The 24,634-nt window shown below is 39.6% G+C and overlaps 1 protein-coding gene across 1 annotated transcript; it reads left to right on the forward strand.

The window, feature by feature from the left end:
- The first annotated feature begins 327 nt into the window (after positions 1-327).
- Positions 328-9,525, forward strand: LOC140945932 (uncharacterized). Its single transcript, XM_073394993.1, has 2 exons — positions 328-403; positions 8,780-9,525. Exon 2 carries the CDS (start codon positions 8,792-8,794, stop codon positions 9,416-9,418), a length of 627 nt encoding a protein of 208 aa, XP_073251094.1. The 5' UTR covers positions 328-403; positions 8,780-8,791; the 3' UTR covers positions 9,419-9,525.
- The last annotated feature ends 15,109 nt before the right edge of the window (positions 9,526-24,634 follow it).

A 24,634-nucleotide genomic window follows, 5' to 3' on the forward strand; every position in this document is an offset into this window, starting at 1 on the left:
TTTTAACTCTAAACACAGTCCAAGGTCACTACTCCGCAATGGGGGATTGAATTCTTTTCCCCGCCAAAACAACATTTAACTGATCTAAGAAACTGAGACAAAATTCACATAATATTGATGTTGGCAGTTCCCATAGCTTCATATACTAGTAAATTCGTTCAGACAAGTTATAGTTTACAGCATGGGCAAAATTCTACATCTAATAATACTGGGGTCAATTTAATAAAACTTGTTAACGGTATCGACTAAGGACATAATACACCACATTACCTTTAATTATAAATTGTTTTTTTTTTTCCTCCTTTTTTGAAATGCAGACTATAAATCATGTACTGTGTTAAGAAACAATGCAGAAACAAAGGATGGAAGCTATAAACTACAAATAAATTCAGTTTCGTTTTTGGTAAGTCTGATTCCTGTTTAAGTAAGACTTGAGGTTTTTGACCATACATTAAACTGAATAAATTTTATAAACTCCTTTTCGCTCCACTGGCGCGCGGGGCACACTGGCTATAGGACGTAGTATTATAATGTTTTGCGCCTTTATTAACATCAAGTATAATATTTGAGCAGGGGAACAATAAGGTCAATGACGTTACAGCCAAATTAGTGTTCCAGTTATAAACCCTGGGCTTATCATGGTTTGAAATGATAAGGGGTCTTTGAGTGGGCTAATAAACGTGCGGTCCTTTATCCGAGTGGGGTCAAAAGGGAGATTTTGTGAGCTGGTAAAAGAAATGATAGTTGAAAAAAGAATATGAGAAAATCAAGGCTTCATCGAAAATCGAACTCTGACCTTAAAGACGACTGGACGCAAGGTTTTTTCCAACTGAGCCGAATCACGCCAACTGGATGGTCAGTGATATGTGGTCTGTCAAGGGGCGATTTTTTCAAAGGGGAGGCGGGCGGCTGTACACACTCAGGCTTTCAAAAAACTTTGTCGCCGACCATTGCGTGACATAGGATCTCGTGTGAGAGTGAAACATAAACTCATTTGAACATAACCTTTTCGAAAACTTTCGTGACAAGAAAAACGAGTTATCATTTTTAAGTCGTGACTGTATAGTAACTTTTCAAATTCCACCATTATGAATAAAAATAAGCAAGTTAACCACTCTAAGCAGGAAACGTTTGGCGTCATTTTCACCCACCCCTCCCCCAACCACTCTGACCCCCAAAATATAGTGTGACAGCATAACGAGACGAACGTGACCTAACCGGAAATTCCAAAAATTATTTTCGTTCTGTGGGTCATAAAACGAGACAGGGTCAGCTATACTGTTAACAAGCAGTACATTTCTCAATTCTGGTTCTTAAAACTGACAAAGTAAATTAAATGTAAGTTTTGTTTTTGGCTGTTATTGCGTTTAAAGCCTTGCTAACTGTCCAAGTGAATATATATCTACTAAGCCGGATTTTTGACAACGTTATCGGCAAATGGACCTTTTGCGTCGAACAGTTTTTTTTTTAGAGTGTACATATGTAACCATTGCTTTTTTCTTCTCCTCCTTTCCTTCTCCTCGCTCTTTCTTTTTCTCCTTTCCTTTTTCTTCGTTACTGCGATTTTGGAGCTTCTCGAGCTTAAAAAACCTGCCTTTTGACACTTTTTCGCTCAAACGACTGCAAACTTCGTTAGGTTGGTTTTCAAAAAATCGGCTAGATATATATCTGACTGGATTTGCAAAAACATGGCTATAGAAATCTCTCTTATATACTGACAGAGTCTTGTAGTGGAGCATGTATATTTTTCATAGTTACTTTTTATCTATTTTATTTCTACCCAATATTTACTGAATAGGCTGCAGTACATAGATTTTGATGAGTTTCTCAGCAGCTAGTAATCTCCCCCCGCCCCTAAAAAGTTTTTCATATTAAACTTCCCACAATTCTCTCTGTATGTCACGGTTTGAAATCAGCGCGCGTGTTAGACCGGACTCGGCTCTCATAGTAGGTTGTCTTAGAGTTTTTTTGGCTGCCTTGAGTAACGTTTTCCAAAAGGCACCATTAAGCCTTATGAAGGAACAATTCTCACGTCTGGCAAAGTCTGCTGCGTCCAATATCTTCTCGTATTTCGTCTCATTTCGGGCTTGGATTGGATATTGCGACCTTCGTTGTTGGCAGTAACAAGTTTTTGGCCACACAAAGTAGGTTCTAGGGTTAAAATATATTCGGCGAGATAGAAATTCATGCTGATTTCTGAGCAGGCCACATCCTCGGGGACCCAGGGGCAGTAAGTCGGGTTGGGAAAAAAGGCGTGACGAAAGTTTTCAAGTACGGGCAAAAGAGCCACTGGGTACCGACTCTCACCGAACTATTTCCAAAAATTCAAGCCGATTCCAGCTCCTGATTGGGCACAAAAAATGCTTTGTATTATTGTGCTCAATCGGAGAAGAGTTTCTCCTGAGTTCTTTTCGTGAGTTCGTACACGACGGCTATTGTCCGGTTCGTTCACTAAGCTTGTGCGTGCAATGGAAACTTTTATTTCCTACTTTCCTAACCAGAAACGAAGGAACTACCGATGAGTTGATAAAACGTTTGGGATACTATCAGCAGAAGCAATTCAATTTGCCCCTAGAATATTCTGTTTTTGACGGATCATGTCATAAATAATAGGAAGTTTAAGACGCGGCGCCGACGAGAAAGTCAAATAAGCAATAGCTTCACAAGGCAAAACAAAAACTTTGCACGTGCATCACGCTTTTTTGTACATTTCTTTGCCGTCAACTGCACGACTACCCGTGAAAATGCCTAATTTCATGTTTTGTGAAGGACGTAAACAAGCAATGACAAAATTCATTCTCTTCATGAACGTGGATATGGTTGTTAGAAATTCAGTTCCAGAAGAGTTCGCTTGCATTTGACAAAGTAAGCGAGTTGGAATAATCACGATAGAGACTGAAAAAAATGTGAATTCACTTTTCCATGCGACGTTTCCGTGGCTGTGAGCCGTCGTGGTATCTTTTGAAAACTCCCTAATATTTACACAAGACGTGACCAATTCAAGCGTGAATACCTGTCGTAAGCTCAAGCTTGTATTTTTGGAAAAGCGTCTTTAGTTCTCGGGCAGACAGTATTTTGAAATCAGATGGGGATTTTAATATGTCAAACTGAAAGTTTCCTGTCTGCGTGCATTTCTTTGGGGCATGAACCAGACAAGCCGTGATCGAGACAATAGCCGTCGTGTACCAACTCACGAAAAGAACTCAGGAGAAACTGTTCGCCGATTGGGCCAAAAAATACAAAGCATTTTTTGTGCCCAATCAGGAGCCGGCATCTGCTAGAATTTTTGGAAATAGTTCGGTGAGAGTCGGTACCCAGGGGCTCTTTCGCCCGTACTTGAAAACTTTCGTCCCGCCTTTTCTCCCGATCCGACCGACTGCCCCTGGGTCTCCGAGGATGGAATCAATCTTTTTTAGCCCAACAACAGAGGATGAAATTATTACCATTGCTCAATCTTTTGCTTCCGGGAAAGTGGCTGGATACGATAATATTCCAATGTCTATAATTAAGGAATCCATTCGAATCATTTCGGGACCTCTAGCTCACATTATGAAGTTATCGATCGCTCATGGCGTTGTACCAGATCAAATGAAAATAGCACGTGTGGTACCAGTGTTTAAAGCTGATGACCAGTCACTATTCACCAACTATAGGCCTGTCTCGGTTCTACGAAGATTTTCAAAATTTCTAGAGAGAATCATCTATAAACGCTTGTATGATTATTTAACTAATTTACATATTCTCTGTGATGACCAGTTCGGCTTCGTGAAAAACCACTCTACGACGCTTGCCTTAATTGATTTGCATGAAAAAATTTCATCTGCTATTGATCGTGGTGAATTAGCGGTTGGTGTCTTTTTAGATCTCTTAGCTTTCCATACAGTCAATCATTCCATCTTATTTGATAAACTTGAGCACTATGGTATACGTGGCTTGGCTCTGCAATGGATTAAGAGCTATTTTTCCAACAGACTTCAATTTGTAGAATACAATGGTTATGTTTCGTCTCGTGCTAATATCATGTGTGGCATTCCCCAAGGTTCAATACTAGGGCCTTTGTTTTTTTTCTGCTCTACATCAACGATATAATCAACATAGCCTGCGTAGCAGGCGCTAGGAAATAAAGGGGCGCAAGAAAAAACGCGCGCGCCCGTTCTTTCTTGCGCCCGTTTATTTCCTAGCACCTGCTACGCAGGCTATAATCAACACGTCAACAACATTACAACTGATATTATTTGCCGATGATACAAACGTATTTGTGTCTCACAAGGACAAAGACTGCCTGACTAATATACTGAACGCTGAGCTAAATAAGTTGTCAATATGGTTTAGAGCTAACAGACTTTCATCAAACTTGAAAAAAACCAAATTCATTAATATTGTACTTAAACCATGCCAAAAGCGTACGAATCAAACTATTCAACTTTTAATTAATAGCCAAAAAATTGATCAAGTAAAAGAAACAGTTTTCTTTTGAGTAATCATGGATGAAAATTTAAATTGGAAATCTGAAATCTCACATGTCGCCAATAAAGTTTCTAAATGCATAGGAATTATTCGTAAATGCAGTTTCTATTTATCGACGAAAACCTTACGAACACTATATTTTTCTCTAGTCTATCCATACTTTTTTTACTGCAACTTAGTTTGAGCCTCTACTTACAGAACTAACCTTATTCGTCTTGAGATTTAACAGAAACGAGTGATTCGATGCACATACTGATCCAATCTTTCAAAATCTTGGTATCTTAAAATTTCATGGTACATACTTAATACAACTAGGCTTATTCATGTTCTCCTATCAAAACCATACTCAACCTTTAAAATTTCATTGTAAATTCAGGGGCACCCAACGAGAATATAGTTCAAAACCACTTAAACATAGCATTGTTAAACGTATTTTAGTATTTGAACGGTAGATATAGGCATATTTTTATCCCCTAAAAAAATTTTTCATCTGTTCGGATTTCCTAGGTGGAAGTTTAGTGATCCGAAAATTATAGGGATCAAAAAAATAGGCAATTATACCATTTTTTAGATGTTCGAAAATCCTAGGAAAGGCAGGCAAGCAAGAAATTTTGCAACAAATGTTTCGAAAATTCTAGATCTCAAATCGTCTTCCGAACAGATATTCTTCTGAAAATTATCGTTGGGTGTAGCCTGAATTTCATCCGATTACTTCGACTCGAAACAATCGGATGAATTTCAGGCTACGTTGGGTGCCCCTGTAAATTTACCTTACAAAGTCATATTCATTGGTATAATACAAGATACTCGTGCAAATTTCGTCTGCCTTTCTGTCGTACTCGAACCAAACAATTTTCCGTTTTTTATCAAGGACCTAAATTTTACAACACCTTAAACACCAACATCATCAACGCTTCCTCACCTTTTTCCTTTAGAAGAGCACTTAAGGCATTTATTTGTAATAATTTATTATTAGTATACTACAACAAAAATCTTGAGAAAAAGCCTTTTAATCTTCAACATTTGTTAACTTTCGTAATATTGATTAGTTTAATTTTCCACCTAATATTTTGATGTGGCGATCTACAGTGAGTACCTTCCTTTCCTGTAAGGAATGATTTTCACACGCAGAGCAAGAATCGCAATAACATAACAATAGACTCAGATATCTAATTTATGTTACTAACGAAGTACCAGAGTGATGTCCTCATCATTAGGTTAATATATTTTACTTCAATAAATAGTACAAAAGAAGGTAAACCCGAAATTTGTACATTTTCTAACCCTGGGCCGAATTGTTCAAAGGAGTCCATGTTTAGTTACCGTGACTACTCATGAGGTCCGCTAACAGTTAACCCTGAGGACGAGAACAGACCGGGCTTCCTGTACAAATCTGCCCTGGATTAAATCGGCTTTGGAGAAACTGGTCGCAGTTGTTAGTTATAGCTCGTCCTCTTCTTGTTTCTGAGCTGTTCATGGTTAGTAGATCCAGTTTGACATGTTTTCTAAGGGATACATATGTAATAACCATCCATCGGCTGACTGAAAATTTGCGTAGTTTAATTACCGTAGTTCAACCTTCCCTCAAGGAACCGTCATCGGACCTATACTCTTTCTGCTCTTCAATACTTCATTAATGACATTCCATTACATATCCAGAATTCTAACATCGACATTTATGCTAATGATGCTACGTTAACCTCTTAGACCCTGTTTACATGGAGTGGGGGATCCCGGTCTAGTGGGGTAAGTTTCTTTTGTTTTGTGTCCCCCAGAGCGTGTAAACAAAAGAAACCAACCCCACTAGACCGGTGTCCCCCACTCCATGAAAAAAGGCCCTTACTCTAAGTGGAATAACATCTCTTTAGTAAACAATGACGTTCCCATTGTACCGACCTGAATTTGCCAATTAACGTTTAAACAATAGGCCCTTTGTTCCAGATGACACCTGCCCAGACCGAGCCGAAGTTTGCTCGAATAATCGGAAACCTTCGGCGTGACAAAATTGCGAACCAGGGGAGTAGGCAGTGCTACATTGTGCTGTGAATAATGATGCTTCACAAGGGTACCATCGGGAGAAGTTGAACTTCGTACAAATTTAGTCCGTGCGAAGATGAGAGCAGTCTTTTACTTAATTTGTTTTTGCTTCAGGTTCTTAATCACACAAATATAAGCATCGAGACAGTGAACTAAAATCTTAACCTTTTTACGTTTAGAAGTTAAGGTCATTTTTTCATCGAGTACACTGCAAAATAATCGGCAGTGGCTCCCGCAATCGTTCTTTTTGTCATCGAGCAGAAGTGACGTGGTTGGAATCAAAATGACCAAACAAAATCGCAACGCTCAGATCATTTTATGTCGGTCCTTCGCACTTTGCTAAGACACTTCTAAAGAGAAAGAAGAACTTAATTGGAATTCTACGCGCTACCGAAATCTATATCATGTAAGCATAAGCATGATGTCCGCGCTGCTTCAGAATCTTTAAAACACATTGAGGTTACGCTTCAGTATTTTAGGCTGATACTACTTTACGACCCTGTTTTGCAGTTTTAGAACATATTTATCTACCTTATTTAAAAAGTTTACAAAATATACCATCCTATCATGTGCTTTATGAAATAACCACAACTCAGCAATAACAATGCTTTGTCGCAATAATAATTACCGCACAAAGGTGTGATTTAAACTTGCACCTCCCCCAAATACAAACCCTACCAGTGAATAGTTCTAACAGCAAAATGCAAATGATTTACAAGGAACTTAATAATAATAATAATAATAACACTTATATAGCGCTTATCCGCATGCGTTCTAAGCGCTTAACTTAACTTAAACGAAGGCGTATTTAAGACTGTTTTGTGAATTGTCTTTTTATAGATTTAAATCACACAAGTAAACAGCGCGTTCATGTTAGAGAACTTACGCACCAAGCGCGAGAATTTTGCTTGAAAAGAGCAGTAAATTATATCAGTAAGGGACGCGGGGCCATAAAACCGTGTTTTAAACTTCGTGGGCAGTGATGTGAAGGGACGTGTGTTTTTTTTTTTTTTAGTCTTTTGTTTGCTGTTCCCTTTCAGTGTTTCGATCGGCATCTGAAAATTGTCTTTTTATAGATTTTAATCACACAAGGAAACAGATTGTTCGTGTTCGGGAATTTTCGTTTGTTTGAAAAGAGCAATAAATTATATCAGCAAGGGACGCGGGGCAATAAAAGCGTATGTAAACTTCGTGGGCAGTGAGGTGAAAGGAGGGGCGATTTTTTCAGTCTTTTGTTTGCTGTTCCTTTTCAATATATTAATCGTCATCTGAAATCGAGCTTTCTTTTGTTTGATTTAAATCACACAAGTAAACAGCGAGTTCATATTAGAGAAGTTAAGCTCCAAGCGCGAGAATTTTGCGCGCTTGAAGAGAGCAATAAATTTTATTATGTTAAAAGGGTCGGGGGCACAGAACCGTATTTTAAGCTTCGCTGGCAGTGAGGTGGAAGGTGTTATTTTGTTCTTTTATTGTTTACTCACGCTCTTCAATGTATTCAGTGGGATGTGATTTTTATTCAAAGAAGTTAATTCTTGTTCAAACAAACGACTGTAAAATATAACCGTCATTTACATGAAGAATAAAATTTCCTGGCGCAGAATTCAAACAGTGCCAACTCGGAAACAGAATACTCTAGCGGGCTGTTAAAATCACTCGGATCAGAGCGCCACGAAGTTCTCGGCTCCTTCGATTCAAAACGTGGTTAAGTTCCTTTTAATTGTTACTACGATTTTTACCATAAAAACTGAAGTATGTTTTCTTAAAATTTGCAGCCAGTACGCGAAGCGCAAAATAAACAATACTGTTCGGGTTTGTTCGTCTCAAATCTCGTCTGTTCGGCACTTGCCTCACCCCTTACTACTGCTTCGTCCGTTTCTCCAGTCAACTAACACTCCTACCCACCCCCTAAGGTGAAATTGCTCCTTACTTCGCTCCTGCCGAAACTTCAAATCTCATCGGAGAGAAGTAATCGGTAAAGTTGAAATTTGTCGCGCGTAAAAGCTATTGTTTCACGTTGATCGTTTTTGTCCTTAAAAGGCAAGAAACGATCAAAAATAACAATACAAAACAATACCTATTGTTCTCGAATTCAGGTCGCTTTTCTTGATACGATTGAATGAATGATTGAACATTGAAGGACTGTCATACCAACTCTTGTTTTGTCTATTCTACATTTAATGATTATAATTACTTAAACAGCTAAAACCACCAACCCGGACTAATCCCTACCCAATTTATTAACATGTCGATGTTTCCGTTTTGCCCCTTACGGCAGGCGTATTGTGACATGACTGTTGATGGTCAGGGATGGACTCTTATTGCTCGTTTCTCAAATAAAGACAGTAAATACTGGATGAAGAATGACGGTTCATGGTGGTACGACAAGACAGGAGCTGCTGGAGACACAACTGATCCATCTAGTAATACTGACATGATCTCTCCAGCATTCTGGTTGGTCAGCGGCAGAGAGCTGAAGATCACTCGCAGTGATGACCCACAACACACTGCTCTGTTGCAAACCACAGATGACTGTGTGGGTGGGCAGTCATTCAGGTCGAAAATCACAAGCTATGGTAACTTTAGACACGGAAAAGTCTGGGCTAGCAGTAAGTGTAGGGGGAGATGCACCATTCAATATGGAGGCCAGTACCGTACAACTTCCGGTTTTTCTCAGGCCAGTTGCAATGGAAATATCCAGAGTGCGAAAAGGATTGGCTTCTGGTGCGACTGGAGTTCAGGTGATGGAGCTGTGATGATGATTGGTGGTGGAGGTAGTAATTGCGCTCGGGCTGATCACGGTATTGGAATAACAGAAGATGACGCCGCTTCATTTAATGATTATTATGAACAAGACTTTGGAAATTCCGCTTATAGCATCACAAATGGTTACTCCTTAAATCTGTGGATACGTTAGCTCTTTTACTGCTGTCGTAACGTCCTGCAAGTCAACCATTGTTCAGTCGAGTCTTCAACCATATGAAAGTTAAAAAACTTATTTTCCAAGCTGTCCGTATTACGGCTGTCTAGCTTGCATAGATTGTATTTTCTGTGGGACTGAATTAACTCAGGGGTCACGATGGCGGCATGCAATTTGAATTTGAATTTTTAGGAGACACAGACACTCCATTTGCAGTGTATCATAAGACGTGTTATTTTCACATAAGCTCGGATTCCTTTGTTCTTTTCGGGGGGAATATATTACATAACCCCCGAATCAACTGCCTGAAAAGCTGGGTGCGGCTTTGATTGTTTGAAGGGAAGAGCGGGGCTAATGAACAGCTAATTAAAATGCGAGGGGATTATGTATTAATATGCGAGGGGGATAAGTGACTTATCCCCCTTGCATATTAATACATAATCCCCTCGCATTTTAATTAGTTTTCATAAAAAAACAAGTTTAAAACTGTTTATTTTAAATATTAAACACGACACTATAATTCCTAAAATTTAACTGAGCTGCGTTTCTTTTGCGCCACATTCACGGATTTTCTTAGTTGTTGGATTTCCACAGCCAGAACGACAGTCTGAAATTGAACAGCGTCTTTAAAATTCTACGGTTCCATGAAAGTGTCGCTGTCATGTAAGTGTGCCGTTCTTTAACCAGTCATCCCCAACTCGTCTACTCCATGAAGACATGTAGTTGACCTCTTTGTGTTTTGTGGTATTCTTGCTTCATTCCTCGACTGAACTTCCTTGTCAGTTACAGTAGTGAACCTTTGCCCGGAATCTTCTTTATCTGTAAACATGCAGGTTGGTCGAAAGATCCTTAGTGCGAAAATTGAAATTGTCAACTGCTTGCTCGTTGTCTGCCTCCGAAATGAAAAGAGTCAAAATTGTTTTCCGAAAGCTCAATTGTAGTACCGCCATTAAAGCTGCTTTAGTTTGAGTAATAAACGGCTCTACTTCTGATAGATCTGAATCGGTCGACACTGCTTGGCTCTTTAGGCTGTTTCTAGCATTCACCACGAACAACTAATTCGAAATGCAACTTTGAGAAACTAACATAATTAAAAAGCCCCGAAACTTGTGAATCCCACCGGTGCCAGCATGGAGTGTTAAAAAACAAAAGAAAAATGAACAATAGAGACATTTTTCGTCAATGTATTTTTGCATCCCTTGAGAAATCCTCAAAAAAAAATAAGCCGTTTATCGGCCTTCAGCTCGTGGTTATGTGATTTATTCCCCTCGTGCGTAACGCACGAGGGGAATAAATCACATTACCCCTTGCTTTAGGCCGATAACCCTTACTTACTGTGGTTGTGAGTAGAATGGATACTTCATTAAAGTTGCCCTCCTTCACTTAAATACACGTAGAAAACTTAATTGTAACTAATAATTAAAGAGAGCAGAGCAGTGTATGTACGTCTTGAACCTGAATTGTTTTATAATATGCAATACACCACGGAGGGTTAACTGCCGAAACAGTTTCTTTTTTGTTCACTTATTTTAGGTGGCGTCTCTTATATCACGTTACTCAGTGATTCTTCTCTCGAGATGTTTACGGAGGGGGGCATTGGGGTATATTGGAAACCGCAAAACCGAAGAAAAAAATGATCGAAAACCGCAAAACCGCAAAAAAAATCGGCCAAAACCGAAAACCGCATACAAAACCGTCAAAAACCGATACAATGGTGACAAGTGGGGCATACAGAGCAAACTAAACTAACACTAATTTCACCAAAGTATTTGTGAATGTCATGGACTTTGTCTGAAGCTTTCGCATCTTTTTGTGTCTGCTTAAATCATAGGCTTTGTTTCTGCCGCTCTCTTGAGCCCAGACTTTGCGGCTCAATTTCCGAAAGCCGCTAGTTATGGAGCCTAGTTAACTTAGGAGAATTTGCACACAAGTCCTCTTTAGAATTGCAATTTTGCAGTCGCAAAAAGCTATAGCTCTGGAAACTTCAATCGAAAATCTCTAATCGAACATTTCCATTTGATAACTAACACCTGAAAGTTTGGAGACTCGATTGTCTAACATGCGATTGCACTGAGCTGAGTCGACACTGAGGAAGCTAACCAGTACAATTAGTTCCTTTTCCTAACTTTGGCGTTTCGCGGCTATTCGAGATCAAGTGCTGCTCAAATCGAACAGAAACCGGCACCTAAAATAGGACAAAATAGGAAAAACCAAAAACCACATCGGCTACCAAAACCGAAAAACCGCTAGTATTTTTCACGAAAGCCGAAAACCAGATGCTAACAAACGAAAAATCCGCAAACTGCAATGACCACCAAAACCGAAAAACCGACGTCCTTTGCAACAAAAACCGAAAAAACCGATCTAAAAAATAGCCAAAACCGCAAACCCGAAAATCCCAATGCCCCCCTCTTTACGCATTCATGGCTATTGACATCGCTTGGATATGTTCTGAGCTTCATCCTCCATGAAATATCCACGCAACGGAAATGGATGCCTCTCTTCCCCATTTATCCTCTTTTGGCCGGATTTTACTTAAATGGGGAGAAGAATTGTATTTGTTTTAGCTTGGGAAGTTCACTGTACGCAATCTTTTGCTGGTATAACTGTTGCTCTGACTCTTTCTTTTAGTTTCATTTATGTGCCTGTCAACTGGTTCTCCAGCAGGGTATTGCGCTGTGTAATTCCTATGAGGTGTCCAACCTGATTTTCGAGTGTCACTTCTAGATTCAACCTCTTGTTATTATTTTATATCCGAGAGATTTTTATACTATTTTGTAGCAGGTGGTAATTGTCTTGCAGAGTACAATTGAAACGAGAGCGAATTTGAATCTCGTTTGCATATGCAATCCTATCAGTTCTAGTACGCTCAGAACTGCTAATTCTCTCAGTATCTGAAGTCGAAGTAACCCTGCTTAATCTTGGTGCCAGTAAAGCTACTGGACCAGATGAATTACCTGCCAAATTTTTGAAAGAAACAGCTGACTTGATAGCAGCCTCACTTACCGAATTGTTCAACAAGTCGCTTAGGTTGGGCTGTCTCCCGGAGGACTGGAAACTAGCAAACATCGTTCCTGTTTTTAAAAAACATAATAAAGAACAAGTGGAAAACTACAAACCGATCTCGCTACTTTCTGTTGTTTCTAAAGTCATGGAGAGGTGCTCGTTCAATGCTATATTAGGGACCATGTTTTCAATCTTATTAGCGCATGTCAGCTTGGCTTCATAGCTGAACGGTCTTGTGTAACCCAGCTTGTTGAAGTTCTAGACCAAATCGGCACAAAGCTGGATAGAGAAGGACAAGTCGATATAATATATCTGGACATGTCAAAAGCCTTTGGCACAGTAAACCACGCGAAACTCCTAAGAAAGCTACATCAGTATGGTTTTTGAGGGAAACTGCTAACATGGCTAGAATCGTAGCTGCACAATCGATCCCAGCGAGTGACTATATTGGGTGCAACATCAAGCCCTTACCTGTGACTTCAAGGGTCCCACAGGGATCGATCCTAGGTCCCATGTTGTTCTTTCTGTATGTGAACTCTTTGCCAGATGCCGTTAGATCAAGCCAGATTGCCGCTTTTGCCGATGACACAAATATTTCCAAAGAAATATCATCAACGTGCGATGCAGAACAACTTCAGGAGGACCTTCCTAACCTGGTCACGTGGTCAGATTCTGTTAGCCTAAACTTTAACTACAGCAAATGCAAAGCGCAGCGCATCACTAGGAAGCTTAAACCCGTCATCTTTGTCTATCATATGGCCGGCTCTCAGCTTGAAGTTGTCTGTGCAGAGAAGGATCTTGGTGATTGCATCACGGATAACCTCACCTGGAATAAGCGAGTCAATGTGCAAATGTGAGAAACAATAGACTCGTCAAAAGCATTACTGTTAGATGCTCGGCATACCTTACCCTAGTAAGATCCCATCTTGGCTATACCACGTAAGTCTGGACTCCGCAGTCAATAGACCTGATTTGAAAGCTCAAGCGTGTCCAGAGGCGCGCTACGAAGTATATCCTGGATCTACCATCCATTTGTAACCAAACATATGGGGAAAGGCTAACAAATCTTAACTTATTACAAATCTCCTATTGGCACGAGTCTTTAGAAAAGATTTTCTTTTTCAGAGTTGTAACTGGAACTGTTAGAGTTAGTCCCTCTATTCTCCCGCAAGTCCTAGTTACTCGCACTACCAGATCTAGCAGCACCCGTAATGTCACTCACTTTATTTCAAGGAAATGCAATACGTACTTTCACTTTTCAGAGATCCTTTTTTAATAGAACCACCAGAATCCGGAACACGCTAGCAAATGATCTTCAACTTTCATGCAACCTTCAGATCAGCCAATCTAAATCCATCATGTACAAGTACTACATGGATGCCTCAGAACGTAACTACGACCCAGAGAACCCACGATCCTGGATAACCATCTGTCCGTCATGTAACATTTCAAGTAACGTGTCTGTCCGTTTCTGTGGTTGTTTTTAGTTGTCTCATGACGTTTTACTGTTTCTTACATACCTTTTAAGCTCTGGGACCACTGTAATTGGCTCACCGCTGTTGTGGCACCCCTGCCTATTAAGCATTTATTTATTATTCATTGTTCAGTAACAGGCCAAGCTAATAAAATAAAAGAACAGAGCAGGAAAAGACCTTACTCGCAGTAACGATCTATAATTAATAATTGCAGGATTCGATTTTCACTTGATTGCGTCAACTGAGGACTATAAGAGGAGCCCGCAATCGTAATCTCAAGATTGTTATTACGCATGCGTCGCATGTACATGTATGTAGCCAGCTGACCGGCGAAAAATGTCTGCGCATGCTCTACTAAAAATGACACGTCATCTATTTCGGGCAATGTCATTGGCTCCGAGGCAAAAATGTTGTGGAGATGAAAGAAGAGATGGCAGCTTTTTCTGGCAGTGACAGCGTTGCAATTTCTTACCACTGTAAGAGATCAAAAATTATTTTGGTCGAAGTTTTGACGAAAGTATGTTCTCTAGAGAATATAGCGTCCTGGAACTGGCGAAAAATCGCAGTGGCATGGTCTGATTCAGTGTTGTTGACGTTGAGATCGCTGGTTTGCATGTGGAAGACATGCCGAAAAGGTGGGTAATTTTTACTCTCTTTGTTTACTGCATGTTCCGTGCAACTCGGTACAAAAAGAAATTATAAAGTAGTGGAAGAAAAATTATTGGGCTTTGTTTTGGTATATAAATTAGCTTGTACCGAGTTGCACGGAAGCGACAGTTTTGTCAACTGTGTATCCCGTTTTTGTGTCAAAATTCAACTTTGTGAATCTAACATTCGACAACATTCGACTGTTGATCGAAGAGCGTATTACAACCCTATCCAAAATGTTTTTGTTGTTTAGTTTAGGTTTCTTATCACGGATTCAACCAAAAAAAGTAGAGGGACAGACATTTTTGGGCTTTGTTTTGTTAATATGACTTAGCTTGTACTTTGTTGCTGGAAAAAATATATTTAGATGCTAAATCTCCGTGTGTTTAAACCGTTTATGGCAGAAAAATAAGCTTACGCTTGCTTCAACTTAATTTCGGGTCACTCGGTACAAAAAGAAATTATAAAGAAGGTAAAGAAATATCCTTAGCCATTGTCTTGCTGTGTAAATTGCCTTGTGGCTAGTGGATCGAAAGGGGCCGGGTTGCGGCAGTTTTATAAAGTGCGTAGTTCCAAACGTGATGTTGTCGATCGATGCACATTTCATTGTTGTTGCACATTATTACAGCTTTGTATGTTACAGAAATTTGAGTTTTATCCGAACTGTCGAATGAGAAAATGTAAGAGTGTTTTCATTAAAACGCTTAGACCGTCTTGGAGCTACATTTCGATGGGTCCAACAACATTTTGATTTGTAAAAAAAATTCTGTTTACAATGTGCACAGCTGCTGTACATTTAGGCTTGCAATTTTATCAAAGGATCGAAGTTTGGATTATTTTGCTCATAACTTTGGCTTGGGATTATCCACACAACGAGTTACTAGTAACTTTCCTCGTTAGGGACCGCACTTACGAACATTTTTTCCCCCGTGTACAATTTTTTAGTACTTAATTTTTGCAGACAAGGCTTTCTGTGGGGGGTGCTTCTTTGCTTGAAAACTGGATCCTGGAAGGAGATGAACAGGCTAATTTTCCTGTGAATACTTTTGTTTTTCTGTCCATCGTTTTTGGCTTAATTTTTGGGGAGCAAAAAAGTATGAGTAAATGATAGAGTTAACATGCTATTAGGTATTCAAAAGTTTTTTCCAAGAAAAAAATAACCATCACAAATTAAACTTACAGGAGTTTAAAGTTTGGAGTAAACTTTGAGTTTTAATGAAATTTTAGTTGGATCATGTTGATGAATGCAGTTATGTGGGATGTGCAGTTTCCAATTTTGATCTTCTGTCAGAATTATGAGAGAACACTCACAGATCTCATTCAAACATTATAGTTTCACTGTTATTATTGTTTGTTTCTATTCCTATAAACATCTCATCAGGTCTCCATTTTGCATGAATTTAGTGTGATATATATTTGAAGGGGTTGTTGTTTCATAGTGAAGTAGTTTTCACTTTGTTTTTTGATATGAAGTTCAGTTTCTTTTAAGTTGTTGGCTAAGGCAGTGTTGAAGTATCTGACGTGCTAACATACTTTACTTTTCATTTCTCTTCAGAAAAGATTGATTGATCCTGAATCAAACAAAGTGCAGCCTCACAAACAAGATTTTTTTGACGAACAAAAGTGTACTTAAGGAAAGCATATGTCCCTGACAGTGTCAATAAAATTTATTAATAGAAAGATCTGGGTTTTTAATCCTCTGTAGCACTTTAAACTATATGCATCACTTTTTAACCTTTATGTACTAAAAAAATATAATCAGTATTTTTTCCAACTAATACTTGAATCAAAGTTCTCTTCTTTTAAATATGGTATTTCCCTAATTTTAAAAATTTCATTATCTTATTCAGATCAAGCACAGCAACCATTGAAAAGAAAATAGAAAAAAAACCTTGCTCGGTCAAAGACGGCTTTAAAGTTTTGATATCAAAATTGCACCCGTCCTCAATGAAAAGACTGAATGCTGACACTAATAAAGTTCATTTAGCTCATGTTCAAGCTTTTTTATAAATTGAAAAGTGTTGCCATGGAAAAAACATTTTTGCTTTACCTTTACGGTAGAAAAATAAATAATAAAATAATTACCAGGTGTCTAAGCAATTTCAAAGGACCCATAGCGTCTTATTTATCTGCTGCATTGAGCAGTGAACAAAGGCCGTTCTTTCTTGTGACCCTGCTTTTTTCAGAAACATTGTTGTCCTTCGTGATCCAAAGTTGAATCCTGTAAACTGGCGAAATCGCGAGCATCGCAGGAAACGAATCCCACAGGAATAGGTGAAAAAGGATAATAAAAAGTCTAGGCTATTCTAAAAATATCCAATATGCATTTGCAACTCATATTAAACCGCAATTAAACTTCTTTCCACTGGAATAAACAAACGATGGAGGTATTGCCGCCATTTTGAATTTGGCAATGTCACGTTGTCGCGCGTCGACCAATTTGACGTTTTTCGCCGGTGAATGTAGCCAGCATTCGTTTGGACTTCCACGTTAGAATGAATGGAATGCACAGAACGCAATTAGATCACGCGCGTTTGGACTCTCTATCACTCGTAATCTGATCACGCGTGTTTTGACTATCTGTCATGTGAAACTTGCGCAAAGCACAACGATGGCGCAAAAGCGCTTTGACCCTCCATCGTTGTCGCCCGCACTCCGTAACCTTTGGTTATTTAACAATTATTCCTCGAGCCCTAATGGGCTCTGAGTCCATAGTCCATGATTTAGCCCGCGTGGCAGGCGCAAAAAGGGGAGGGGGAGGGGGAGGGAGAAAAGCACGAAAGAGGGGAAAGGGAAGGGAGCGCCTGCTATAAGAGCCGGCGTTTTTGTAATCCGTCCACCATTTTCAGAACTAATCCGGTAATGTCAACTGTCAAACGTGACCAATCACAAGTACGGGGCTTCTCAGCATGGTCCGAACTTAATTACTTTGTTTAGCGGAAATTGTTTTCAACTGATATCATAATCGAGCGAAATGAAACATTTTTACTGACAAACATAGCCTACGAGCAGTCTCTCACTTTTTTACTGTTCGCAGTCTACGACAAACAATAATCAGTTTCGCGTGAATACACAAGACCTTTTATCTTACAACCTCATCAAGTACCGTGATGGTCACAAAGAACAGAACATTGGTCAGCCTGAGACGCGAATAATGAAAGCAAAGGAGAATTATAAACAATTGTCAAAATGCTCAACGAATAGTTTTTAACAAAACTTTAGCTCTCTCTTTGCATACCAATTAAAAGGCTCCATTCAAGACGGTATATGTTTTTGCGGAAAAGGAGGTCTTTTGAATATCGGCAAGAATGTCTGGCAAGAATCGCAATCGCTTTGAATGGCTGCTCGGTGTATGGACAAATCCAATAGACAAAACCTCCTGAGTATCTCTGCCTGCTAAACAGGCTGTTACAATTGGTTTTAGTTTAGCCACCGTCACCGACCGCAATTAAATACGAGCAGAGCAATCGGCAAGGAGAAGCCATTGAAGTTTTTCATATACGATTTGATTTCATGTTATGTGATACTCTTATGGACAGAGACGCAGAGAAGAATTCAAAAAGGCTCTAGAGGGCGCTCTCAAGTTCTTTCCTGGAATATAAAAATAGAACCCGAGTAAGAATTGTGTTTTCAAGGCCTCGTAGTTTAAAGGAAAGATGTACTCAGTATGGAAAAGCCTCATATACCAACTTCTGCCGAAACTATGTCCGAGTATTGGTTTCACAAGACCGGGACAAAGAAGACGATATCAGTGTTTCAGATATCTGAGTTCTGATTTACAACATCCTGCCGTTAAAAGGGTATTGTTACTGTAAATGAAAATAGAGCGAGGTAGCCATGTATTGAGATAGCCGACAGCACCATAGCCTGTGTACAGCCGCCCCTCTCCACAAAAAAATCGGAAAGGAGCGTCTGTGATTTACCGTTGATAATCTTGTTCAGGAATGATTTTGCATAAATTGTTAAAAGTGATTTACGCTCACAAAACTTCAGCGCGCAAAGACAATTCCTACAAATGTTCGTGGAATTGATTTCGACTTTACACTCCAAAGACAGCAGTTCCTCTCGAACTTTAAAAGAATTGCCCCTTCGACCATCAACAAGATTTTTATCCGTGTTTTTTACGATGTCTACGCCACAAAGAACGCACGAACTCATCGTCAAAATCTCACATCATATTATTGTCGCGAACGAAAGTGAAAGATTCTGTACAGAAGGGTCCGATTGCAAAGCCCGCGAAAATGAAAGCCAGTCAAATCTCGCTATTTCAGTGATGTAATGATGTATGGGAAATAACCAATCAAATCATTTTCCACACATTCCTGAAAAAGTCACGTGGTATTTGAACACGATTATCAACGGTAAATCACAGACGCTCCTTTCCGATTTTTTTTGAGGGGAGGGGCGGCTGCACACAGACTAACAGCACCAAGGCTTTTAAAAAGCTTCACTTTGCTTGTGGCGGTTACGATAGCGTACGTGATTGGAAGTTGTTCGCTTCCTCTTCCAAAATTTTCTCACTTTTAAAATTTCTTAAAGCTCAAGCGGGCACCATCATATTTCGCCAACGGGATTGACCTTTGCTATAGGCTCTCACTTCTTTTTGAACTTGTAACAGCTTTCACGAGCTGGAATGCTAATTAGGCGCTGTCAAAGATGGTCGTTTCTTTTATCGCTCCGTCGTTTTCGATGTAAACTCCGCTTATAACCATGGAGCGCACTTAATTTTTTACCGAATGGCAGCCAAAACTGACTCGCTTGGGAAGAATGACTTTTCCTCTAGAAGAAGGGCAAAAAGAATACGGGAAAAAGGTTCTCAAACTGACGACGACCTCGAGGAGCTTCCCGACCACGAGGGTGACGCCACGCTGAAAGCCCCTGACGATATCAGGAATAAGTTAGAAAGCTTACCTCTTCTCAAACCAGCTGTTGATGACCTAAAATCAGTAATTGCTAAACTCAAAGAGGAAAACAAGCAACTAATGGAAAGTTTGAATTCTGCAACTAAGGAAATTCAAGAAATTAAAAATGCTGCCGCGGCGACTGAAAAGGTGACTGCTTCGCTTCGCAAAGAAAATGATCAGTTGAAGGCTGAAGTCGACAAATTAGTATGTCGCAACATACGTCTTGAAGCTCAGTCAAGAAGAAGCAACTTCAGAGTTTACGGTGTCAGAGATTCTTCACATGAAACTCCAGCAGAAACCGAGTAAGTGTTGAGAAACGTCCTGATACAACAGCTTCAAATACCTGAAGAAGACGTAAACAATATGAGCTTCGAAAGAGTTCATCGAATTTCTAACACCCGAGCTGTTAATCAAACCAACAAATCTAAGAGTCCGCGCCCAATAATCGCCAAAGCCAGCTTCTATCAAGACAAGGGGCAAATTTTTTCATACGCTAGAAGCTTACCAAAAGGCTCAAAGATCGGTGTTGCCAGTGACTTCCCAAAAGAAATCGCCGATATGCACAAGAAACTTTACCCAATCTTGAAAGCTGCTAAAGCCCAGAAGAAAAAAGCTTTCTTTAATGTCGACAAACTTATTATTGAAGGGCAAGTTTATCGTGGAAAAGAAACTAAAGGTCTTCCTCTGTACGGTAAAGTTATGGTACATGATTAGTCAGTTGCTGTAAATAATTGATCCCTTTCGCGCTCCCAAGAGTTTACTTCGCTCATAGCGCCTACTTATTTAGCATTAAACTGTTCATAGGGAACCCGTTTAGGTGTAAGAAGAGGTTTCCCTACTTTGAGCAATTTGTGCTCTAGTAACTGTGCGTTTTGTGTCTTAGCGTTTCTGTATAGCCGTTTCTATTTACATGTTTGAATCTATTTTGATATACTTAGATTTATCTCCCTACAGCTTAGTCTTGTACTCCTTCAGCTTGCGATAAGGCTGATTACTAATGTATATCATTTAATTTACATTAAGTACACCTTCAAATCAAAATTGCTCACATTCGAAAAGTTTTTCAATATCTTCCTCAACGAAACCGATAGAATATTCTATGCTGCTAATTCACGGCTGCCCCGTTTAGACTCTCCTTTTGTTATTTAAACGTAAGAGGTTTAAATCAAGCTAGAAAGAGACGGCGGGTGTTTAGATGGCTCCACAATAAAAAATTCGACGTTGTTTATTTACAAGAAACTTACTCTTCCAAAAGTGTCGAAGAAATATGGAAAGCAGAATGGGGAGAGAAAATTTATTACAGTCATGGAACAACACATTCAAAAGGTGTGATGATATTATTTAAACCGAGTCTGGATTCGAAACAGAAAGCATCATCGCTGATAAGAATGGACGATACTTGCTATTAAAAGCCAACGTGCTAGAATCTTCCTTCTTGTTTAGCAACATTTACGCGCCAAATGACTCTACCGCCCAGATAGCTTTCTTTCCCAATCTTGATAACATTCTCCTACCATTTGCAGATGCACAAATCATCTTGGGAGGTGACATGAATTGCCCATTAACACCTACAGATAAAATGGGTGGTGCTACTGTTCAGAAAAAACAAAAAGTCATTGACGAGATTGAAGGCTTAACCCGGCGTTTTAAACTTCATGACATTTGGAGAAATCAACATACCAACAAAACACAATTTACATGGCGTAACAATTCCTTGAAAGTGCAATGCCGCTTAGATTATTGGCTTGTGTCGAAAGAATTGTTGATGTCTGTCATTGATACTAACATCACCAACCCCACAATATCTGATCATAGCGCTATCACTTTCACTCTTCAATCGAAAGAATACGCTAAACGTGGACCTGGGTTTTGGAAAATTAATAACGGTTTGCTGAAAGATGCAAATTTCATTGACGAGCTCGTAAGCAAAATACCCGAATACAAAAGCAAACACTGTTACCTTACTAATGAAGGCCTGTACTGGGACATGCTCAAGATGGAGATTAGACGTTTTTGTGTACAATACTCAAAAAGGAAAAACAGAATAAAAAGAAATAAGGAACGAGACCTTCAGAAAGAAATTGATCACCTAATGGCCTTGCTGCAATCCAACAGATTGAAAGAAAATATCACTAAACTCTACCAATTAAGAGCTCAACTCAATCAGATTGCTGAATATAAAACCGAGGGTGCAATGATTAGAAGTAGGATACGCTGGCACGAAAAAGGAGAAAAGAATACTAAATACTTCTTAAGAGCCAATGTCTGTAATTTTCGAGAATCGGTTGACAGTCATGAATTTTTGAATTTCTTCATATTTTGCCCAAATAGTCTCTATAGTACACTTATTTCAAAAATCACATTAAAACTTGTAACGGCTTTTTATTTTTTCCTGAATCGGGCAAAGTTTGAAAAACGCTAAATCGGCGCTCTTTCGAGTATGAAATTAGCGAAAATTAAGCATTTTCTTCGCGCTCGTACATAAAAACGGGATGATATCTCTCAATAAAATCAAGTCACAAAGCAAACACAGACTTGTACTTTATAATTCTGCAATTATCTTCAGATAAGCTGTTTAAATGTGACTGTGTCGGCCGCAAGAAGAAACACGATTTCGGCTCTTTACAAAAATGGCAAATTTGACCTAACTTCACCATCGAAAAAACCCAATTGGTACATAGAATTTCAACATGAAACAAACACTATTTTAAAGTACATTCTTTGCCGTTTCTTGTGTTAAAAAATGTTTGGCGGCATTACAAAAGTGCGTCGCTGAGACACCGAAACGTGCAGGGTAGTTTCGCACGTTGGAACGCTGCAACAAACTAGCCGCAAGTGTAAGCACACAAACGTTTTTGCAAACTTAACTTCTTTTACAAGGGACACATTACGGGAAGCTCTTAAAATCTTTTGAAAAACACTTTTCAATTTGATGGTAATAAAAAAGAACTAAGTAGATTAACCCTGCATTTGATTGCACGCAAGTAGCTGAAAAAGACATCGCTGCTAATTTCGTGTTGAGTGTAAATATTGACCTCGAGTTTCTGCACCTAAAATAAAGCCGCTAGAAACGGCTTGCTAGCTCTAAATGAGATACGAGATCTATAGAGAATTTACTTACCAGTCGTTTCAACTGCAAGTGGCCGCAGTTTACTGAAATCTTCCGTGGTTTAGCCACGGACTAAACCCTGTGTTGCGTGATGAAAGCCCGTGTGTGATTTGAGTTGTCACGCAACTGTACAGACAAGGATAAATCATCGCACGAGTGTACAAGAAAAACTAAAATGACAATTAACACTGTTTTTTTAAAAATTATTTTTATATTCCCCAAAACTGGTCGAACTAAACTTGATTTTAGGATGCACAAGCCGAAACTCAAACAGAGAAAGAAAACAAATAGAGTAAGCCGAGTCTGCAAAACGTTTCACAGTAGTTTTCTTTTCATTGCACTTAGCCTTCTGAGCCTTTGGTTTTTATGAACTAATCTTAACCCCGCTTGGCGTATAGACTTCTCTACCGATCACCTCAGTATGAATTGAGGGATTTAGGTACACACATACGCCATATGCAGCATGAAGGTAGAGCAGGGAAATGGAAACGAGTAAAAAACTGGTTTAAGAAAAATTGTCCAATGCTCCGCAAAAGAACATTCCTGAAAAACCACAAATCGACAATGGACAATGGACACATTTAATGAGCGAAATACAAGTATTTAATATGTTTAAATTACTGAAAGTAGTATTGCTTTGCTCCTCTGCAGCAAGGGTATCTTCTGGCTAGACCTCAACCTGCTGTTGACGATCTGATCTTCCGCCCCTTAAAGGCCAGTCTACACATTATGGCGTTAGACCAGAATGCACGTACATGCTAGCTTCCGCCTAAAAAAAGGAATAGTCACCTGGCTCTCTCCGCCACCACCCCCCGTCACTTGTTCGCAGGCTAGAAAATAAACCAATTCACTGACAAGTTCTTTTTCATAACGTCAAAATCCGTCGCCTAAATGAAAAAATGCTTTAAAATGTCTCAGCCATTTTACTTATCAACTTTTAACCAAATCAGAAAATAGCCTTTCATATCGATTTAAAATTTCAGATGGAGAATGCCCTTTTCGCTAGGTCTGCACCTGCATAGACCTGTCTGCTAAAACTCCTTCGTGGTGGTATCCCTCAGGCAAAAACGACTGCCTAGCAGCGAAGGGCGAGGGGAGAAGTCCGTGGCCATTTTCGAAAAGAAAAAGAAGTGTAAAGAATGCACCTTCTTCGCTCAGAAAACGTCTGCGTATATCATTTTCTTCAGGCCGCGCAGAGTCATTAATTAATGTGCCCTTACGGACCCCTTTTAAATGACAGACAGTAGGCTGTTCTGGAACGGTACAACGTGATTTGTGCTCCGCCACCCGAAACCAAACATTTAGCGGTGGTGAGTAAAAACTTCTATTTTCATGCGCCAATTTTGTGGATCAAACAAAGTCTGCTAGCTCTAAGTGGAGTGATAAAGACTTGAATTTTTGTATGTGTACCAACCCACCCATCTTCTCGTCTTGCCCTAGCTAAACTTAAACAAGCTAAGCAGACTTTTCATGACGTTAGCATAGTCACCTGAGACCTCTTGTAAAGTTCACTAAAATAATAGCAAGCACTTTCGTAGCCTGTTCACAGACCCCCTACTTTTTCTTTAGAGATCGTCGATCTATTTTCTCTTTGATCGTCGATTTTCGCGTATGAAAATAAAAACCGCAGGGGATTTATTGACTATTAATGCAAGGAGATCTCTCTCGCGCGCTCGCTTTGCTTGCGTGCTCGTCTATTTTCGAAACGAAAAAGGACTGTAAAAGCTGCACCTTCGTCGCTCAGAAAACGTCTGCGTAAATCACTTTCTTCAGGCCATACAGAGTCATCAATCAATGTGCCTTTATGGACCCCTCTATGAGCAGCCAGTAGCCTGATCTAGAACGGTACCACGTGATTTGTTGCACCGCCACCCGGAACCAAACATTTAGCGGTGGTGAGGAGAAACTCTTATTTTCATGCGCCAATTTTGTGGATCAAACAAAGGTCACCTAACGTAATGCACCTATCAATGTAATGCCGGCGGGGAGGGAGGCAGAGCGTAGGGTTGGAATTTGACTTTTTAATCAAATTCCCCGCCCACGGGCAAATCATTCCAGTCAAATGCAACCA

The sequence above is a fragment of the Porites lutea genome, chromosome 8, assembly GCF_958299795.1.
Source record: "Porites lutea chromosome 8, jaPorLute2.1, whole genome shotgun sequence".
Lineage (NCBI taxonomy): Eukaryota > Metazoa > Cnidaria > Anthozoa > Scleractinia > Poritidae > Porites > Porites lutea.